Raw genomic sequence first — 21,571 nt, 5'->3', positions numbered from 1 at the left:
AGGAGATTGTTTGGGAATAACAGAGCAGAGGTTGATGAGGCTGGGCCAGGCCTGGTGTTTGTTGCTGGGAGCTCTATAGTGCCAGGGATTATTTGGGGATTCCAAGCATTAGGTGGGAGGGAGCCCTCTGGGTTCTTGACAGTGAAGGGGAAATGTAACAGGAAGTGTTGTGGGAGACTAGCTGGGGGGAAACTAACTGGGGGCTGTTGGAATAATCCCAGTTTGGAATGGGGGAGCCTGGTGTCCTGGGGATGTTTGGGTCAGATCAAGGATTCTAGCGAGTGGGCTCAACATAGTACATGTGAGCCAGAGTTTAGAAAGAGAAGGAGTTGGGGGGCAGAGCCGTCCTGCAGCTCTGCAGGAGGAGCATCATCTTACGAGGCAGATTGAGAACGGACCCCAAGCTGCGCTCTGCCCCGGAGAATATGTAGAGTCCTGCTTTGACATCCCCACATGGGACCCAGCAGTGGAGGGATGCACACAAGTGGGGCCTCCTTCAGCACCTGCCCCACAATGCTGACACTCTAGACACTCTAGCCCCCAGCCCTGGCCCCACGCTCCACACCATTCCCTACACACCATGGGCCCGAGATGTTAGCTCCTTTCACTCCTCACACTATGCTTGTGCTCAGGATTTTCCCTCTGTTCCCAATGTCAGCCTAAGAAATTTGACTGGCTCTCAATCATCCCATTCAAAGATTGCTTCCATTAAGAATCATGCCAACCATTGCCATTGTGTAGCCTACTGAGTACCAGGCACAGGTCTGAGGGTTCTACACCCAGCATGTCTAATCTCTACAATAATCTTGTCAGTGGGTATAATCCCCTCATTTTATAGATTAGTAAACTGAGGCTAATGAGGTTAAGTAGCTTGTCCAGGGTCTCACAGAGGGTGACAGGCCTGGGATTTGAATCCAGGCCATCTTGGCTTCAGAGTTCTTGGCCTTCCCATGCCCACAGTCTACTTTCCCTGACACATACGCCTCAGCGTGTTGCTGGAGTCTTTGTTTCAGCACTTTCCCAGGCTGTCATCTGTGGACATCTTTTCCCTCCCCGGCCTGTAAGGTTCTTGAGGCCAGCATGTGTATCAATACATATGCTCCCAATACTTTCTCCTGCTTCTCTTGAGGGAAGCACCAGTGGTTGCTGGTGAGGCCCTGGGCAAGGACCCAGAAGTGACTGTCAGGTAGACTAGGCTGCTCCTGCTGGCTGGGAGTGTTCTCTTCTGGGGCTGGGCTCCAGGAAGAAGCGGGGAGCCTGCTGGAGATGCACTTAGGGGGTTGTTGGACAGACCTGCTTAGAAGCAAATGTAGGAATCTTGGAAGAGGAGAGAGTTCTGGAAAGGAAAGCCTGTGACAGGTGATTTTGAGAGGAGAAATCTGAATTTGTATCCAGTGACTGGAGTTGCTGGAGTGGAGAGGGCCAAGCTAGGGTCATGTTGGAAGTGATAGGGAGATACATGTTGGCCAGATGTGAGGAAGGCCTGTGTGAGTGTGAGAGCAGTTTGAAGACACAAAGAGTCACCTTGAAAGAGGGAGCTTCCTGTCATGGGAGGCCTGGAGCAGCTGCTTCTAAAGGAGTGACACAGAAGGTGAGTCATCATCTGTAGACCGTACTAGAGGACTGTTATGGTCCTGCTAACTTGGAGATTCTGTGATTCACTTGACATGAAATGCGACATTGTGGGCCTAACGTTATTGCTTTTGTCAAGAGTTCTATTCCTAGAGGCAGGATGGATGAAGAGGCTCTTGTGGGAATGATGACAGAGTGATGCCATCAGCAGCTTTGCTGTCTGCCACGTTTAGCAACTTTTAATTGTCACCCTCCTCTGCTTGGGCAGTCTCTGAGCTGTGGGCGAGCCCAGGTGACTGTGCCAGGAACAGGTGGGCTTGGGCAAAGGTTCTCACAGAGCCTTGTTCAGGAGAGTGAGTGCTGCCAGGTGGAGGACAGAATCCTGGTGGGAGACGAAGCTCACCTGCAGGACCGATCTGCCACTTCCCGGGGGATTGTGTTGGTGGGAGGTGGCTTTCCAGGGGTGGGTCTCTGGGCTGCAGGCTGACCATCCATCAACTTGGGCCAAGGGGCACTTGCTTAGGGGCTGTGCGTTACACCATGTGGTAGTTCTGATAGCCCTGCAGTAGGATGAGTGCCCAGAGCCAGAGCTGACATTTACGTTCCCATCCCAACTGTTTGCTGCTTCTTAAAGTGACTCTGACACTTGCCATTCTACCCTGGGATGTTGAGGATAAAATGAAGTGCAGGGCATGTGGTGTGTTCTGGTGCTCTCCACATGAAGGGCGCCAGCGCCTGTGGGGGCTGCTCATGCAGCCTGCTTCATATGTTCTGACGGAGCGGCCAGGTGAGCAGGGATAGGACCTTGCCCCAGAACCATGGGGTGGACTGCCCGGGGGACGTGGGAGAGCTGGAGACTGGACGTGTATGGGCAGCAGAGCAGAATGCAAGGAGGCAGGTGGTGTATTTCTGGGCTCGTGCTTGGATTCTGCTGGATACCTTTAATTGCCTCGTGTTCCCATGGCCAGTGTGGATAGGGGCTCATGTGCCACCCCTGGGCCACTGCTTGGCTCCCTGGAGCCCCATCCTCTTGGCATCCCTCTGCTGTTGTTGCCCTGGTTACACACTCACCTCCTGTGGTGGCAGAAACAGATGCCCATCTCCCCACATTGTTGCATTTAGCATTTTTGCCAAAACGCCTTGCTCCGACCACCTACAGCATCTCGTTATCCCAAGGTCCTTTCATTACTGCTGTTTCCCACCCCCCGCTGCTGAGGTCTCCTCCAACAAAGGGGTATATTGTGGGTTGCGTTCAGAGTGGCTTCTGGTGCCCTATCCGTCCCCTCCCTCTCCTGCTCTTCCCATTGTCTGTCTCCACCTGGATAGCTCTGCCCTTTCACAGGCCCTGTTGCTTCTAGGTCCTTGAGTTCCTCTGGGACCTGCTGGGGCTCTTGTTTCTCCCACATTCTGACCTCTTTAAATCTGCTTATGACCCCCCACGCTCATCCCCCGCCTGCCCCCACTGTGGTTAAAGGTGACCTGATCCAACCACACCCCACGACCGTGCCTCTCCAGACTCTCCTTCCTCGTAGGTTTCTCTGTCTCCCAGTGCGAGTGTGGTGCCCAGACCTGAGCTTTGCTGCAGCATGGCCCGGCCAGCCTGGAGCAGGAGACTGAGTCACCTTCGTCTCTTCACTCATCCTGCCAACCCATGTAGACCTAGTGCCTGCCCTGAGCCGAGTCCTTTGTACCCAGGGTTCCAGGGACACAAACCTCTGGGGACAGAGGCCACAGTACGGGTGACATGCTGACAGCCACCAGGGATCCAAACTGCCTCAGAAATTAGAATGGGAAGAAGTTAAAAAAAAAAAAAAAAGCCAGGTTAGGCCCTGGAAATCACCTCACTTCAGCAGAACCCTTGAGTGGAGATAGAAGAGACCATTATGTAGCTAGCTCTGAAATCCAGAACCTTCTAGGGCTGTTCCAGGACATTGTTTTTTTTGTTCTTGGTTTTTTTTGAATTTTATTTATTTTTTATACAGCAGGTTCTTATTAGTTATCTATTTTATACATATTAGTGTATATATGTCAATCCCAATCTCCCAATTCATCCCCACTCCCCCCACCCCCTGCCACTTTCCCCCCTTGGTGTCCATACGTTTGTTCTCTACATCTGTGTCTCTATTTCTGCCCTGCAAACTGGTTCATCTGTGCCATTTTTCTAGATTCCACATATATGCATTAATATACGATATTTGTTTTTCTCTTTCTGACTTGCTTCACTCTGTATGACAGTCTCTAGATCCATCCATGTCTCTACAAATGACCCAGTTTTGTTCCCTTTTTATGGCTGAGTAATATACCATTGTATATATGTACCACATCTTTATCCATTCGTCTGTTGTTAGGCATTTAGGTTGCTTCCAAGACCTGGCTATTGTAAGTAGTGCTGCAATGAACATTGGGGTGCATGTGTCTTTTTTTTTTTTACATCTCTATTGGAGTATAATTGCTTTACAGTGTTGTGTTAGTTTTTGCTGTATAACAAAGTGAATCAGCTATATGCATACATATATCCCCATATCCCCTCCCTCTTGTGTCTCCCTCCCACCCTCCTTATCCCATCCCTCTAGGTGGTTGCAAAGCACCGAGCTAATCTCCCTGTGCCATGCAGCTGCCTCCCACTAGCTATCTATTTTACATTTGATAGTGTATATATGTCACTGCTACTCTCTTACTTCTTCCCAGCTTACCCTTCCCCCTTCCGTGTCCTCAAGTCCATTCTCTACGTCTGTGTCTTTATTCCTGTCCTGCCCCTGGGTTCATCAGAACAATTTTTTTTTTTTAGATTCCATATATATGTGTTAGCATACGGTATTTGTTTTTCTCTTTCTGACTTAACTTCACTCTGTATGACAGACTCTAGGTCCATCCACCTCACTACAAATAACTCAATTTCGTTTCTTTTTATGGCTGAGTAATATTCCATTGTATATATGTGCAACATCTTCTTAATCCATTCATCTGTCGATGGACACTTAGGTTGCTTCCATGTCCTGGCTATTGTAAATAGTGCTGCAATGAACATTGGGGTGCATGTGTCTTTTTGAATTATGGTTTTCTCTGGGTATATGCCCAGTAGTGGGATTGCTGGGTCATATGGTAATTCTGTTTTTAGTTTTTTAAGGAACCTCCATACTGTTCTCCATAGTGGCTGTATCAATTTACATTCCCACTAACAGTTCAAGAGGGTTCCCTTTTCTCCACACCCTCTCCAGCATTTGTTGTTCATAGATTTTCTGATGATGGCCATTCTAACCGGTGTGAGGTGATGCTTCCTTGTAGTTTTGATTTGCATTTCTTTAATAATTTAAAATATTTTCTTGGCCGCACCACACAGCATGTGGGATCTTAGTTCCTCGACCAGGGATCGAACCCACACCCCCTGCATTGGAAACACAGAGTCTTAACCACTGGACTGCCAGGGAAGTCCCCATCTCAAGTTTTGTTTTTTTTTTTTTTTAATTAATTAATTTATTTATGGCTGTGTTGGGTCTTCGTTTCTGTGCGAGGGCTTTCTCCAGTTGCGGCGAGCGGGGGCCACTCTTCATCGTGGTGCTCGGGCCTCTCACTATCGCGGCCTCTCCTGTTGCGGAGCACAGGCTCCAGGCGCACAGGCTCAGTAGTTGTGGCTCACGGGCCCAGTTGCTCCGCGGCATGTGGGATCTTCCCAGACCAGGGCTCGAACCCGTGTCCCCTGCATTGGCAGGCGGATTCTCAACCACTGCGCCACCAGGGAAGCCCCCCATCTCAAGTTTTAGAATGCAGCTTTACCATCCTTTAAGTTGTCACGCCTTTTCTCATTTTATTTTTATCTTCGAGATTCTCTGCCTCTTTTTTTTTAAATAAATTTATTTATTTATTTATTTATATTTGGCTGCGTTGGGTCTTCGTTGCTGTGTGCGGTCTTTCTTTAGTTGTGTCGAGCGGGGGCTACTCTTCATTGCGGTGCGCGGGCTTCTCATTTCGGCGGCTTCTCGTTGCAGATCATGGGCTTGAGGCACACAGACTTCAGTAGTTGTGGCACGCGGGCTCTAGCCTGCAGGCTCAGTAGTTGCGGCACGTGGGCTCAGTAGTTGTGGCTTGCGGGCTCTAGAGCGCAGGCTCAGTAGTTGTGGCGCACAGGCTTAGTTGCTCCGCAGCATGTGGGATCTTCCCGGACCAGGGCTCGAACCCGTGTCCCCTGCGTTGGCAGGCGAATTCTTAACCACTGTGCCACCAGGGAAGCTCCTCTGCCTCTTTTTAAACCTCTACTATCTTCTTCCTTTTTCTCCTGTCAGCCTCTCTCCCTCAACATCTTTCTCTTTTCTGCTGCTCAGGCCCCCCCACCCACAGCATGGTCTCAGCACGGTGGATACTGCTTGGTCTGGAAGTCCAGACACCAGGATGGTGAGTGTCTTGACCAGAGGAGGAGATGCTGCCTCTACAGCCCCACAGTGTCTAATTGTGCTGATTTTTTCAAAACACTTTTCCTCATGGTTAACATCAGAGTGTGCTGTTCTTATCATACTAATAGTTCTGCTCTCCTGAGTAAACCTGAAGTTCCATTTCCCAGAATTTCCTCTGTGCCCTTCTCTCTGCTCTCATTCAGGCCCATGTCAGTACAGGAAGGAGGGCTTTGAACGTGGGAATGCTGGATCTGAAAACACATGTTAAGACAAAGCTGAGGGAAGAACTGAGTCATGGGAGCAAAGCCCAGGCTTCTTTCTCCCCGTTCTTCCCCTAGCATCTCTTTGCCTGGGCTTCCTTCTCTGCCACGGAACCTTCCCCAGTGTCATCATGGGCTGGAAGAGAACCCATAAAGATCAAGACATCAAGTCAGCTTAAACGTTAGATGGTCTACTTCTCTTCCTCACGTGCAGCCAAGTGGGGAAAAAAGATGGGGAGCCATCTTCTTACAACCCAGGACTTTATAAACTGGAAGAGACTTAGAATTCATTGCATTCAGCTCCTTCATATTAAAAGTGAGGAGGCTGTGATTTCTCTATGGTCAGCCGAGACGGTAGACCTAGAACGCAGGTCACTGGGCTTCCAGCCCAGCCCTTCAATCTGTCACTCAGATGCCATCCCAAAGAGACGCTAGGCCTTTTTCTCCCCTTACTTGAGAGCCGTCAGACCTGCTTACCAGAGGGTGTCTAGGGTAAGCCCCGTGAGCTGGGTTTGCTGCTGGAAGGAAGCAGCTTCTTCCTCCCTCTACAGCCTAGGCCTCGAGAGCTGGTTCCAGCCCTTGTTCCCTTAGCCCTGGGGCTCAAGGCAGGACCATGGAAGTAGCTTGAGTAACATTCTTCTTGCCAGGCCCTTGTGACATTAGAACTAGAGCAAGTGAATGAGACTGGGACGGGAGGAAGTGTGTCCTCTGAGCTGGAGTGGCAAGCCCTTTCTGGTCTGGTGCCTCCCTCTGAAGGGAGAGTTGGATTCAGCTGCTGAGTGTCACCAGGAGTGACTGGTCCCACGGAAGCAGGGCGATGAGGAGGGTGAAGTTGGTTAGGAAGTGCTCATGGGGGAGATCCTTCTTCTATCCTATTGGTTTCTCTGCTGTTACAGCATCAGGAGTAGGCATCCGAGCTGCAAGGACTCTGGGGGTTACAGCGTAGGCAGAAGGGTGGCAAGCTCAATGGTCAGAAACAGGGTGGAGGTGATGCCCTTCCTCCTACAGCCTCTTCTTGTCCTCCTCTTGGGGCAGGACCCCTCACCCACACAGCTCATGCGAGACTGACTTGTGGCCAGGAGGGTGCGGGCTGTCACCCTGAGTATTGCAGCTGTCCTCTGCACACTCAGGTCTCAGGGAGACCTGAGTGTCTGGAGGCAAGGCCGACTGACATTTTGATGTTCCCTTTCATGCCCCATGCTCTTTGCCAGCCGAGAAATGGGTGGAAGCCTCTAGGAGACTGGCCAAGTGGTACCTGGGGCCTGTCCCTTCTGCCACCCACCTGAGGCTTACATGTGTCCCTGATCTGGCCCCAAGTATACTGAGGCAAAAGGTCTGTCCTTTACCCACAGCTGGCAGTTAGAGCTGTGGAAACTGAAGAGCATGACAGTTTATCATTTTCCTTTTTCCTCATGCCCATTTTTCTTTCTCTTTCTTTTGGCTCCACCGTGCGGCATGTGGGATCTTAGTTCCCCGACCAGGGATCAAACCTGTGCCCCCTGCAGTGGAAGAGTGGAATCCTAACCACTGGACTGCCAGGGAGTTCCCGTTTTTCTTTTCCTCACTTGGCTGCATATGAGGAACAGAATGTTACCTGGCCAGTCAGTCAGAGGCTGCCAGACATACTCATGTGGCTCCAGAGGCCCGAGCATGTTGGGGAAGCAGGTGGGTTGGTCTGCATGTGTTGATCGCTTTCTTTTTTTTAATTTGGTTGTGCTGGGTCTTAGTTGCAGCAGGTGGGCTCCTTATTTGCGGCTCGTGGGCTCCTTAGTTGCAGCAGGTGGGCTCCTTAGTTGCAGCTCGAGGGCGCCTTGGTTGCTGCTTGAGGGCTCTTTAGTTGCGTCTCACCAGCTCCTTAGTTGTGGCTCGCTGGCTCCTTAGTTGCGGCACATGGGCTCCTTAGTTGTGGCATGTGAACACTTAGTTGCGGCATGCATGTGGGATCTAGTTTCCTGACCAGGGATCGAACCCGGGCCCCTTGCATTGGGAGCACGGAGTCTTAACCACTGTGCCACCAGGGAGGTCCCGATCGCTTTCTCAGGAGGTGCTGAATTGGACTTGGCCAGAAGCGTGGCCATGGGTGAGTGTGGAAGGCCTTGCTTCGCTTTTGTGAGCCCTGTTGGAGACCTCCAAGGGGCCACTATTCTGGAGGTCAACATAAGCCCCTGCCCCGCTGTCAGTGGGTTGGCTTGAGGACCACCTTCCCGTGTTTGTCCTGTTTGACTTCCCACTGCAGGTCCCTCAGTGTGTGAGGGTTAGGCTGGGTGCCATTGCACAGCCCGGTTCTCATGTCAGGACAGCTCGAGTCACATTGCCTTAGGGGACCCACCTGGCCCAGCTGCTCACAGTTCTTCAAAGATGGGGGAGAGCTGGGGCCTGCCAGAGAGGGTGGGCTGGCCCTCAGACTAATGAGCCCATCAGCATTCCTCACACTGCTGCCTGTACAAGGTAATTGGAGAGGCGAGCGCCTGGGGGAGGAGGAGGGGCAGATCAATCCGGCTCACTTTGGCGATCATGGCAACAAGCAGCAGGGGTTGACAGCTGGTGTGAGCCTGTGTCACTCTGGAGGTGGAGATGCTTAAGCCCACAGTGCGTGTCTCGTGAGAGGCCCATCTGAGGCTGCACTGGACTGGTTTGGAGCTGCAGGAGGCCTTGGTTTGACTGGGTATGGATATGAAGTGGGGATGCCTCCGATCCATCTGTGTTCAGGTTCCTGACTTGTGAGTCCAGCTTCGCCACTTTTTATTCTGTCATTTGCAGAGGAGTTGCCTCTCTTCTGGCTTGACTGGACCAAGGGCCAGGGGCAGAATCCATGTCCCAGCCCTGTTTGGCTGGCCTGGGCTGGCAGCTCTGTCTCGGAGCTGTCCCGCCAACAGTCCAGGCTGAGCTGCAGTATGTTCCCCAGTGATTTCTCCTTTTCTTGGAGACCATAAAAGCCGCCGTGCAGCACAAGCACAGGTATTCCCATGACCTGTTCCAGCTCTAGGTTTGCTTTGTCCATCAGTGGCCCCATTATGCCTGCGTCTTTCCATTTCTCAAATGAGTGACAGGGGCCACAGTGTGTCTGTGGTCTAGATTGGCTGGCCCCTCACAATGGCTCTTTGTGTTCAGGTGGCAGCAGCAAGCCATGGGGCTTTCTTGAACTAAGAGCCCACAGCTACTGTGGCAACTGTCTAGTCCAGTCACCCTGCGTGTCAGCCTCAGTATCAGAGCCCTGAGTTACACAGGCCTGCAGGGAAATGTGGACCAGGCTGCCTGCATGGGAGGGCTGTTGCTCCCTGCTCTCCCTCACTGCTCTCAGACAGCACGGGATTTATGGGCCCTAACTGCCCTCCTCCTGGAGGCCAGTCGCTTGCCAGGAATCACTGGGAGCTGGCCCATTGGTGAGGAGGACCCTGTTAGGTGGCTATTTAGAAATCTGGGCTTCCTGTGACTTTCTTCCAGTTCAGCTCAGTAAAAGTTGAGATTTGCCTTCCAAAGGGCAAGTCAGGATAACAACTACAAGTAGCTCCACCCCTTCTTCAGGACTCCAGATGAGTCTTTTCCTTGTTTCCTACCCCACCCCACCCACTGCCTCCCGGTACATCGAAATCAGTGGGGAAGGGCATGGGGGAAGAGTTGGGGGTCAAGGAAGCCTGACTGGGGGTAGCGATACTGTGTTAGTGTGTCTGCTGAGTGGGCGTGCAGCTACCCAAAATGTGGGCTCTCAGACTTCCCTGAGCCCCTTGGAGAGTGTGTTCAGGGGCTCCTCAAGGTGAAGGGCACCATGGGGTAGAACAGTCAGACCTCTCACCAGACAGGAAGGAGGGTGATAGTACCCCTGGCATCCCAGCCGAACCACCTGGAGCAGGTTCAGCAAAAGTCCTAGCCACCCACCCTTTGGAGAGTGTCAGAGCCCGTGCCAGAGTGCTCCCATGAGATGCAGGGACTCGGAGAAGTGCTGCATCTGCCCTCCTTCGGCAGAGTAAGTCAAGGGCCCGGGCGTCTGAGCCCCACATCCTGGAAGCAGCTGCAGGAGAGGGCACCCGTCAGGTGCCACGCATGGGTTGTTTACTGGCTGAGCCTCTATCTACTGAGTGCCTCCTGTATGCCCGGCACCAGGCACTGGTGAACAGCTAAGCATGGTCTAATGGGAACAATAAACTTGAAATTATTCGAATAGCTGCTTAGCACTGGGGGCTAAGAGAGGGAGTGTGAGCAAGTGTCCTTTAACCTGAGAACCTGAGGATTCAGCCAGGTGAAGACAATTTGTGCAGGCTGAGGCCCTGAGACAGACGGCTGTTCGGTGTGTGGCTGAGATGAGGCAGCCGTGGGTGCGTGTAGCAGAGCAGGCTTTGTGCTGAGGAAAGAATATACTAAAACGAGGTTGGCACAGGGCACTGCCAGGAGCCCCTGTGTGGCTTAGAGAGGTCATGCAGACATGAGAAGCACCCCTGAGAAGGGTCCTGATCCCTGCTGGGCTCCCGGGATCCCCCTGCTATCCCAGCAGATGGAGAAATCTAGTTGCCTTGAATTGTTTCCTTTTCTCCTCATGGCTGAGAGGCTGAGGCTGAGGCTGATGCAGAGGATGCAGTGATTATTTTGGCCACTTTTTCAGGTGGAAGGGAGGGCGGACCCTGTTTTTAAGGACTAGGAAGTGGCCCGGTATGGGCATCCAGTGATGGGAGCTTAAGTCCGGCTCAAGATATGGTGGAAGGTTTGGGTCATTCTCATTAAATCGCCCTGAGTTATGGTGGTCCTGGGGTAGGTTGGGTGGTCTTGACGGGGACCACCTCCTTGAACCAGGCTTTGAGTCCAGGGCACCTTTGAAGTTTGCTCCTCGGGGAAGGGGTGGATCCTTCACCTCCTAGCACATTCCTTGTCACTCCGAGAGCAGCCTCTGCTCAGTGGCCTGGGTCAGCACTGGGTGGGAAGGGGAGGCCCGGAATGCTCTGCGTGGGAGGAGCCGGGCAGTTCCTCTCTCTAGGGGGAGAGTGCAGGGCTACTGGACAGGTCTGAGTGCTGTGTAGGTGACGTCATCGGGATGTTCAGGGCAATGTTGAGTGTGCTCGCTCTAATGCTTGTCCTTGGCTTCTAGCCCTGGCCCAGCGTGTCCAACCTGGCCAAGGACTTCATTGACCGCCTGCTGACGGTGGACCCCGGCGCCCGTATGACGGCACTGCAGGCCCTGAGGCATCCGTGGGTGGTGAGCATGGCAGCCTCTTCGTCTATGAAGAATCTGCACCGCTCCATCTCCCAGAACCTCCTCAAACGCGCCTCCTCGCGCTGCCAGAGCACCAAATCTGCCCAGTCCACGCGTTCCAGCCGCTCTACACGATCCAACAAGTCTCGCCGAGTGCGGGAGCGAGAGCTGCGGGAGCTCAACCTGCGCTACCAGCAGCAGTACAATGGCTGAGCTGCCAGGCTGGGGTGCAGACATGGCATGGCCCCAGCCTGGCCACACATCGCTGTGCCATCTGGGCCCACCGCCCTCTCTAGAGATAGGTCTCTATGGTCAGTGGTAGGTGAATGGCCCCAGCCCCTTCTCTGTGCCTTCAGCAGTCCCCATCTTCACCCTGGGCCTGAGTCTGGTGCGACAGAGTGGAGGGAGCCCTGGGGCGTACGAGCCCCCTGAACGGGGAGCCTGGTCTGGCACTAATGCTCCTTTTGCTGGACAACTGCTCTGGTACATATTGGGGGAAGGGCAGGACCTGGCCTTCAGTCTCCTCACCTCTTGGCTCTTCTCTAGACCAAATGAGCATGCAGTGCCAGGTAGAGGGCGTCCTTTGGTCCCAGGACTCTTCGGGACAGTTAGTTCTGGAATCCCCCCTTTCCTCTACCAAGCCTTCCTGTCTGCCCTCCCCCCGCCCCACATTCCATGGCGCCCTGATCCTCATGACTATGCTCCAGTGCGAGGCCCAGGTAGGCCCACAGCTTGTGCCTTGGCTGGACTCTCAGCCCCTGGCTAAGTCTAAACAGCCTCCCACCTCCCAGCCAAGATCTGTCTTCCTTCTTGGTGCCCCCAGGGACCCCTCCCGGCCCCAGGACTTGCCAGGATCTCTGGTGGTAGGACCATGGAATGGTCCTTGGCCCTCTGGACTGTGTGGCCACATTGGTAGCAGGCTTGCTCCAGGCTTCAGCCTCTCTCTGACTATGAGAGTTCCTGCCCACCAGCCTACTGCACTCAGTGCCTTCTTTACAGAGCCTACTATCACCTCCCTCTCCCCCTTGGATGCCCATTCTATTCCCCAGGTGCCTCCTTCCCAACTGTGCGGGGTTAAAAGGAGCCCCACTGCTGCTACCTGGGGGATGGGGGCACCTGGGCCAAAGCAAAGGGCAGGGGCTTCCGAGGGAGAGCCCCATCAGGATTCCAGTGTCAGCCTTGGTTCCACCCTTGGTGTTGCCTCTCCCTTCAGGTGCTGCTGTTCCCTCCTCTGCAGCTGCATGAAGGAGCCATCTAGCGTCTGGCATGAGTATGGGCGGCCTAGGAAAGAGCACCATGCTCTCCCTTTATCCTCCAAGAGGAAGTCGAAAGGAAGGAGCTGCTGCATTGAGGGAGGGTCCCCGGGGTGCTCAACTCTATCCCCTTCTGCTGAGCTTCTGCGCAGCTCCCTGGAACTTAGCCATACTGTGTGACCTGCCTCTGAACCCTGAGTGCCTGGGGCACTGACCTTCTCACGGTGGCCTTGCTCAGTCCAGCCTGTCCCCGCTTCTTTTCACAGCATTACCCTTCCATTCTGGGCCCCGCTGAATCTCTGTCTGGAGGGAGCCCCTGCGAGAGGCGGGTGGAATTGGGTGGCTGCTTTCCCAGAGGTCTGAGCCAGACCATCCCGCTGTCAGTCATGGTGCCTCCCCACCACCACAGACGGGGCTGGAACCCAAGCCCTGTCCCTCCACAGCTGCTTTCAGTGGGTGGGAAGGAGCCAGGGCCCAGCTTTAGCCTTAGCTGGACTGCAGGTCCCCTGCCAGCAGGGAGGGTTTGGCTCTCAGTTCCTCCCAGTGGGTTCCCTTGGGCTAGGCCCTCCTCTTTTTGCATGTGCCACATCCAGTGGGAAACCAAGCCAAAAGAGACCACTCTGGGCCAAGTCATCCGTGCCTTGTACACCCCCTCCTTCTGTTTCCAGTTCCCCTAGCACAAGGCAGTGGAAAGCCCAAGCCCCATGGCCTCAGAATTCCCCCTACTTCCCCAAGTGCCTCTGGGGATTTATTTCCTCTTTTGGCCAGGATGGGCCTGGTCCTGAAGGTAGGACGGAGGGAGTTTGGAGACTTGGGCCTTTATGCCATGGACTGTGGATGGAGAATGTGCAGTTATTTATTTTGTGTACTCAGTTTGTACATGTACCCTTCGTACTCAATAAACAGGCTGCCTTCCCCAGGGAAAGCTGCCCATTCATTCCGACAGCCCAGTCTCTTGCTGTGGACAAGAGGTTGCCCAGGAGGTGGTGGGGAGGTGGGGAGAGCCCAGCCTGGTCACGGCTAGTCTAGGAGGATCCTGACTCCTCAACACCTGCCGTGCCAGAAGACAAAGTCCGCTTGGGGAGTGGAGCCCCCAAGAGCCTCTCCTTTTCCCTGCACCAGGAAGACAGACAGGCATACACAAGAGGACAGAGCCTGGGGTCTTTATTGGACTGAGATGGGAAGAGGGCCTGTGGTGGGCTCCGTTGTAGGCTATGATTGATCCAGGTACTGAACTTGCTAACCCGAGTGTACGTGGCAGGCGCGCGCATGTTGCAGTCATTGGTGCCCCAGGAGACAATACCAGTGAGCACCCATGTGTCCCCCTTCTGGCAGACAAGCGGGCCTCCAGAGTCACCCTGACAGAAGGAGAGGGGAGAAGTCAGTGTGGGGGGTGGGAGTGCCACAGGACAGTGCAGAGGGCAGGACAGGGGGCCAGTGCCCACCTGGCACGAGGAGGCCCCGAGGCCCCTGCACAGATCATAGAGTTGGTGACGCGTGAGCCCCAGTACTGCTGGCACCGACTCACGGTGACCAGGGGCAGAACCACCTGCTGCAGGCGTGCGGGAGTCACACTGCCTGTGGGCCGGGAGTGGGTGGTTAGGTCCCAGATGACTTGTCCCCACCCTGCCCTCCCATCCAGAGCTTTGGCCCGAGTTCCTACCCACACCGCTGAGGCGGCCGCAGCCAGTGGTGACATGTGAGGCCTTCAAGCAGCACCTCATTTGAGGAAGGCAGGCAAACTGGTGAGATGCGTGTTGTGTACTGGGCTGGGGAGGCGAGCTTTAGTAGCATCAGATCGTTGTTCATGGTGGTGGGGTTCCAGAAAGGGTGCGTGATGGCCTGCGGAGCCAGGAAGGGGCCATGCAGGATGGGGGTGGGCACAGGCCCCCAGGGTGATGGGTGCTGAGGGGACTAGGCCAGGGCATGCTCGGAATTCCTCACCCCCAGAGCCCACACACCTACACTGCCCACTCTTCCTTCCCCATCTGCAGCCCAGGCACTGACCCGCGAGATGGACAGAACCTGCAAAGGCTCAGTGCTGGATGATAGGTCGTACTTGCCCAGGATGACAAAGTGGCAGCCAGGGCTGCAGTGAGAGTGGGGTTGGGCAGCCACAGGGAGGGCAGAGTGACAAGAGAGGGGCCTCAAGGGCAAGGAGGTGGGGAGGTGGGGGCTGGGGGTGTGCAGGTAGAAGGGAAGCACTCACACAACATTGCAGTGGGCAGCAGTGACCACCCGGGACTGGCTGATGAGGGAACCACCGCAGAAGTGGAAGCCGTTGCTGTCCTAGGGTCAGGGGTCAGAAGTGGGGGTGGGCCCAGGCTACACCCAGGCATGAAACACCTGAAACCCTGCACCACCCCCAGGGTGCATGTACCTGCAAGGACACCTGCCAGGGCCACGAGCCCAGCACTGCGTTCTCCCCATTGACAATCCTCTGGCTGAAGCTCAGCACCGGTCTGATGGCAGGAACGCTGCAACCTGACCATTGGGCTGGTGAGGACCTGCCTCCCACATCCCAGCACACCTCTCCTCTCCTCCTCCTGGGTGCCCCCAGGCTGTGCCCCCTAGAGGGGTCCAAATCAAGAGGGCTCATCACTACCCCTTCTCACCCTGAGCACCTCTGGGCCTCTATAGCTATCTCAGTTGCCCCCATCCAACCAGCCCCCAAGTTCTGTCGATTCTCCCCCATCTCTCTCCAACCTACTCCCCACCATTCCCCAACTCCACCCCACCCCCGATCCCAGGCCATTTTTCTCCCTGTCCCCAGGAATATTCCTGTCTCCTTCCTAGCCTCTTCACTCCCTCCAGACCTCAACGGTCCATACCCCACATGCAGCCAGAAGGCTCTTCCTAAACTACACGTTCAACCTTTGCTTCTCAGCTTCCTAAACCCTCCCCGGCTCTTGGGCCCAGCCCAAGCTCCTGTCCCATTTGTGAGACTGGCCCCTGACCCCCTCTTGCGTCCTCCCAGCCTTGCCACGTCCTTTTTCCTTTGCCCACTCTGTCCACCTGCTTCCCTTCTAGCCAGCCTGGCCCCTTCCCTGAGCCCCTGAGCAGGAAGCCTGGGCTGGTGCTGGGAGCTGGGTTGCCCTAAGGCTGTTCAGTCAGGGCTGGGCCAGGCCCACTCACCCCAGGAGGAGCCAAGGAGGACCAGGGTAAGGAGCAGGCTGAGCAGCAACATTGTGGCAGGCATGAGGTTGAGAACTGGGCCTGGCTTTATGATTCTCTTCATCCTTGAGCCAAAGTCCCAGGACTGAGGCCAGGCAGCTGTGGAGGTTCAGCTCCCTGCCATGCTCTAGTCAGGAGGAGGGTCTCTTTAGGTCAAGGTCCTCCACCCAGGCCTTGACTTATCAGACAGTGCCCAGGTGTGAGGCTCTCACCTCCTCCACCCCCCAAAGCCTGGCCCCTGACTGGATCCCTGAACCACCTCACATCCCAAATGTTGAGCACCAGGTACCAAGGACTTGTGGTTAGATTTATGGTAACCACCTGGTGGCTGGGATCAGGGAAGTCTCCCAGGGCTATCAGGAGCACCAGACTCAGAGAAGCCTGCTCAGCACCCAGGGGTGTTCCTTACTGGTAGAGGGAATGTCCACCTGCACCAGCTCTGCTGTGGAAGGGCCAGGGCCAGGACGGGGGTGCTGGCGGGTTGCAAATCCTAACATATCACCTCAGTGATTCCTCATCAACTTGGAATGGGTGTCACGGTTTGCTCAGGGAGATGCTGACTCTCCTGCCACATGGTGTGTTTGGACCCAAACCTTCATCTGTCTGGCTCCAAAGCCCACACTGTTCGTGGTGAGATGATACACCTAGGAGGGGCCTTGTGCACAGGAGGGCAAGGTATGAGCCCTTGGTGACTGGCCGATCCTGGATGGAGATCAGGGGTGGAAGGATGACAGCCATCAAATCTCAGCCTCCAGGCCTTGGGGCTCCCATGGACAAGCCCCTGGTATCTACAGTCCATTCACTGTAGAGCCCCAAGCTGAGCCTGAACCGAGGGAGAGAAGACACCCCTATGTGCAAAGCTGCAACAGGTAAGTTGGCTTGCCTCCTTCTAGGGGTGTGAGGGCTTTGGCTGATTCAAGAACACATCAGTCAAAAAAATAAGATGAGTTAATTGCTGACTAGAGGGAAGGATAGATAGATTCGTGGTAAAGCAAATATAACAAAATACTAATTGTAAAGTCTGCAGTGGGTAAATAGGTGTTCAACTTTTTTCCAGATTTTATGTTTTAAAATTTTCATAATAAAATACTGAGGGAAAAAGCATAATCAGGGACCCAGGGATGTCCAGCCTGGAGTAGACCCTCCCCAGGGGTTGGGCAGATTCTAACAGTTCCAAAGCTCCAGGGGAGCTCAGCCATTCTCTCCCAAGGCAGGATGCTCCCACTAGCACCCTGCACCTGGGCTGACACTCAGTGGGTGCTCAGCAAAAGTCTGCTGGATAAATGTGTCATGTCATCTCTCCCCACATGAGCCCTGTGACCCCTGGCACCCAGAAAACTTGGAGTCAATCCCCTTAGTCACAGCCCAACACGTGCAAACAGAAGCTCAGCATCATGTTAGCACCTCAGGTATGCCTGGTCATCAGAAGGGTTTCACAGATAAAGGCGTTGTAGGGGTGAGGTGTGCACTTGTGAGAACGTGCCCTTGGAATCAGGGAGCAGCTCCTATACCAGCATTTTAGCCATCAGTGGGGATGAGGGGGTCTGACTGAGAGCTGTGGGCTGTGTCCTTGGCCACTGATGAGCCAGGTAAAGGCTCTATGTGGGGGCAGTACATAGGGCCTTTCGGGTTGTACAATAGCCCTCAGTGGACTAGAGGGCAAGAGCAAGGCATGGGAGTGGTAGGGGGAGCCTCTGCAGTGTGGAGAGTCAGGAGGGGGGCTTTCCACTTTGAGCCTGTGATACTTGCCAGGGCTGGGGTTCTGGAGGGGTAGATGCCTAAGGTGATGGGTGAAGTGCACCCCTTAGGCTAGGCACTGAAGCCATGGGAGGGAGTGGCCCCTGCACGGATAACTTAGCCACAGAGCCCTGCTGGCTGCTTGTCCCCCTCCACCCAAGAAGGACACAGCCATCTGTCTAGGTGTTTGTGTTTTCTGGGTTTATTCCTCCTTGTTCCAAGCTCTAAGCCTCAGCCTACTTCACTCGACATCCATGGCCTGCACAGTTTCCTCCAGCAGCTCCAGGGTCAGTGGCATCACTGTCTCCGACAGGACAGCTGTGGTCCCAGGGGCAAAGCGGTACTGTCTGGACCTGGGAAGGAGAAAGGATGACCTCTCAAATTGGCCCATCAAGTGGCCCGTCCTCTCTTTGCAGCCCCCTATCTCCCTTGCTACCACCCCATCCTCCCCTGTGATTCCCCCATCTCACATGCTCCTACCTCTCTATAGGTTCTGTGGGAGAGCTCAGTGTTCGCAGCAGCTTGGCGCTGGTCCCAGTGATCACACATGCATCCACACTGCCCCCGGAGCCCAGGTCACCCAGGATCCCTGCAGTGATGGCTTCCACCAGCAGCTCCTGTGCTGCCTCCAGCTGTAAAGATGTGTGTGTGTGTGTGTGAGTCCTGATGGACCTTTCTAGTATCACCCTCAGGCTACAGCCTGGAGACTGTTAATCTTGAAGGCTGGACTATTTACCATTTGCTCACACCCAAACTCCTCTCTCTTCCCTACACCCCCATCTCCACCCCAGGCTCCTCTACCCTGGTTTCAGTATCCCTCTCTCCAGAGACCCCAATGTTCCCACTGCCCCCATCTTCACAAACTTCTCTGAGTCACACTTGTGGCTCTGCTTCCAGTGGCCTGTTCACCCACCCCCAATCCCTGGCTCACTGCCTTTTTCTTTCTGGGCCTTAAGCACCTATAAAGTGACATATGCCTTCTGCTTCCATCCACCCTAAACAAAATCCAGACTCCAGACCCCAGCTGCTGTTCCCTTCTCCCTCAACACCAAATGGCCCTCTCTGAGTTTTGACTTCTGGGACAGTCCAAGCTTTGGCACTGTTGGAATAGCACTTCACCCTCACTCCACTGGCCCCTCAGTCTCCACTCAGTCGTCACCTCCGAGAAGCCTTTCCCGACCTCTAGAGTAGGCCAGAGTACCTCTGCGTTTCCCCAGCTCCCGGGTGCAACTTCCCACCAATGCACGCGTAGTGGGGGGCGGGGCGGGGGAGATGTCGCTCACCGTCATGTTCGGCTGGAACCGGTCCTCCAGCACTGCCAGGGCCGCATCCTGGCCGGAGCCTGCAGGCAGGAAGGGCAACTGAGGTCAGCCGCGGCCTCCCAGTCGCGGGATAAACGTTGAGGTCGCACGGGCAGGGTTCTCGGGAAGGGGGCGGAAGCGCTCACCCAGGGCCGTGAAGGGCAGACGGCTGTAGGAGCCGTGGGGGTGCACGCTGTAGAGCTGCGGTCCGGTGAAGTCTACACCGCCCACAATCAGCGAGGCGCCCACGTAGCCCCGGTACCTTTTCGCGGAGTGGGTGCGGTCAGTCGAACGCACAGGAATCCAGGTCCCGCCCCTCCGCGATACCGCCCCTGCACCCGAGCCCCGCCCCTTCCCGTGGTCTGGCGCCCCGTGACCGACAGCGTTCCTTCCTGCCACTCTCTTAGCTCCTCTTAGGCCAGCCTCTTCCGGTCTCTCGGACCTCACAGCCCCGCCCTTTCTCCTGTCAAGCCTCCTCTCAGCCCCGCCCTCCCCGCAACTGCCCCTCCCCAGGATCATTTTAGCCCCGCCCCAGCACCGGAAGAGCGTCTGGCGCAACGCGCGGGTGACGGTGGCCACGCGGGGCTCGCGGCCTGTGGACAGCGCGTGTAGCTCCATGTTGGACGCCGCCATCCGCGTGGTCATCTCTGCGTCCGCGGCTACTCCAGCCCCACAGCAGCTGAAGGCGAAGGGAGGGTTCGTGTGGGCGGGACTAGGATGTGCTGGGACCCGGGATGGGAACGAGGGGGCGGTTCTTGAGGGGGGAACTGGGCGGGGGAATGCTCACTAGATTTTAGGGGCGATGAAGTGGATCTTTTCGCAGCTCTGGTACGCCACGATCGAATCGTTAGTGGCCCGCGTATCCGCGCCCAGGATGACCCCGTCCTGGAGGGGGGGGAGGAGCCATTGGCTCAGTACCCACCTCCCATTCCTGGCCGCTCCTCTGAGTGTTACAATCCCAACTCCCTACTCACTCGGAACACAAGGCCTGCGATGGTGGTTCCGGTCTTGCGTGCATGAGGGACACGGAGCCCCGGGAGGGAGCGTTCCAAGGCTGCGTTTCTGGAAACGGAGGGGAGAAACCCAGGTTTCAGTTCTTCTGGGAACTGAACTGAAACATCCCCTAACTCCGTCCCGGTTTCCCTCACCTTTCGGGTAAGCCTGGGAACCCAAGTCGTTCCACACACGTACCTTCCCCCACCCTCGCCCCCAGTAATTTTAAAGACCCTGGGGCTCCCACTCCCGGAAGCCCCCACTGAGGGCGTAGGCAGCTGGGGAACCAACCATTCCCCCACTCACCTCTCGCAGTTTTCGAAGGAGAAGCCCTTTTGGGGTTCTAGCGCTGTCTTCTGCATCTCCAGGTGGGCAGGGGGTCAGAGGAGTGGGATCAACACGGAGGGAGGAAGGCCGAAGCCTAGACCTCTCTCTGGCTGCACTACTGAGCTTCCTCCTTTTGCTTTCACCTTCCCTCAGAGCATGCCGGCCCCTTTTTTCTGCATCTTCTCTTTCACTTTCACCTTCAGCTCTGGTCCGAGGCAGCTTGGGAAGGGGGAGATGCCCCTTGCCTGGCTCTCCATGCTGCTCCTGGGCCCTCTGTCTGAACAGAGGGACAAATCCCTCCTCTCTGGCCACTGTCCAGCCTGAGCCCCGAGCTCTGCCTACCATGACCTCAACTCTAACCTCAGGTCCCAAAGCCCTGAGGCTGTCACATTGACCAGGTCTCTGTTCTCATTGTTGGTGGCCTTCCAACAGCATCAGTCATGTCTGCCATTTGTCCTTCTCCTAACTCCTGCCTCTCTTTTGCTGCCTTTGCCTTCTTCCTAAAACCTCAAACACCGAGGCTCAGTCCTCGGCCAAGGTGATGCTGATCCTTCCGTCTTCCATGTCTCGGATGCTGTCTTCCCTCTCTCAAGAGGGGCACCGTAGCTGTCCATCTGGTGGCTCGTAGGCATGCTGGGCTCTACCCATGGCTAAGCCTTATTTCACATCCCAAATGACCCTTTATCCACTTCTTTCTCCTAATTACTGCTTGTTTTAGCTAGCATCCTCTCTCCCCTGGACACTGCACTGGCCTCCCTGGTTTCCCCACACTTCCTGCCCCTCACCCTCCACCCCAGGCTACACTCTGCCCTGCAGAGAGGGGGCTCTTTTCTAGATTGGAGATCTGGTCACACTCTTCCCCTGGTTAAACCCTGTATCAGCTGCATGCTGTTCTTAGGTTGAAACCAGTCTTTACAGTTACGCTTCTCATTCCATCTCATCTCAGCACAGGCACCACCTCTTCTGGGAAGCCTTCCCTGACCCACAAGAATCACCACCTTGTTCCTCCCTAAACTTTTCTCTCAGATCACTTAGCTCCATTAATTAAATCTTCAGTAGTGAAATGACCTATTTAGTGCCTGTCACTCTCCTAGATGCTAAACTCTTGTGCTTCTGTCACCCACCTAGCACTCAAAAGTCTCTGTCTAGAGGCGGGGTCTCACCTGCCCTTTTGGGAGCTAGGAGGGGCAGCTCAGATCGTCCCCATCCTGCACCCTAGGCTCCACGTACCCCCATTCTACAGCTGTGTGTGCAGCTCCCTCCAGTCCCCAGGCCCAGAGCAGAGGCAGGCACGGAGAGGCTGCTTAAATAGCTCAACCAGGAGAGTGGGAAGCTGTACATCTCAAGGTGCCCAATTCAATCCCAGGCTCTAACAAAGCTCTTC

General features: G+C 55.1%; 3 protein-coding genes across 5 annotated transcripts in view; 1 reads left to right on the top strand and 2 right to left on the bottom strand.

Moving 5' to 3' along the window:
* PSKH1 (protein serine kinase H1) overlaps window positions 1-13,600 on the top strand; it is a 30,299-nt gene extending 16,699 nt beyond the window's left edge. The window contains exons 3-4 of one of the 2 annotated variants that reach the window (XM_082369948.1): window positions 7,690-7,885; window positions 11,298-11,484. In XM_082369948.1, coding sequence (XP_082226074.1) covers window positions 7,690-7,885; window positions 11,298-11,338 — 237 coding nt within the window. In that variant the 3' untranslated portion in view covers window positions 11,339-11,484. Of the gene's footprint in view, window positions 1-7,689; window positions 7,886-11,297 lie in introns of both variants that reach the window. The other variant, XM_082369947.1, reaches the window with a different exon arrangement.
* A 13-nt stretch (window positions 13,601-13,613) lies between these two features.
* On the bottom strand, window positions 13,614-17,612 carry CTRL (chymotrypsin like). The gene is given in 9 exon segments (XM_082370025.1): window positions 13,614-14,013; window positions 14,101-14,120; window positions 14,123-14,233; window positions 14,319-14,350; window positions 14,352-14,497; window positions 14,663-14,744; window positions 14,865-14,944; window positions 15,036-15,139; window positions 15,791-17,612. Coding segments are annotated over 9 exon segments (1,011 nt in total). The 5' UTR covers window positions 15,894-17,612; the 3' UTR covers window positions 13,614-13,680.
* Window positions 17,613-17,746: 134 nt separating this feature from the next.
* On the bottom strand, window positions 17,747-21,531 carry PSMB10 (proteasome 20S subunit beta 10). Of its 2 annotated transcripts, XM_082369983.1 has the most exons (8): window positions 20,167-21,531; window positions 19,842-19,929; window positions 19,655-19,752; window positions 19,406-19,546; window positions 19,014-19,129; window positions 18,850-18,908; window positions 18,047-18,198; window positions 17,747-17,919 (listed from the first exon to the last, which is right to left on the bottom strand). In XM_082369983.1, exons 1-8 carry the CDS (start codon window positions 20,220-20,222, stop codon window positions 17,808-17,810), a joined length of 822 nt encoding a protein of 273 aa, XP_082226109.1. In that variant the 5' UTR covers window positions 20,223-21,531; the 3' UTR covers window positions 17,747-17,807. The 2 variants fall into 2 exon arrangements, with proteins under 2 accessions (XP_082226109.1, XP_082226110.1); XM_082369984.1 differs by lacking the exon at window positions 18,047-18,198.
* Between the last annotated feature and the right edge of the window lie 40 nt (window positions 21,532-21,571).

The sequence above is a fragment of the Balaenoptera borealis genome, assembly GCF_965194805.1.
Source record: "Balaenoptera borealis genome assembly, chromosome: 19".
NCBI lineage: Eukaryota > Metazoa > Chordata > Mammalia > Artiodactyla > Balaenopteridae > Balaenoptera > Balaenoptera borealis.
The sequence above is the reverse complement of the archived record's forward strand: the minus strand, read 5'-3'. Positions and strand labels throughout refer to the sequence as shown.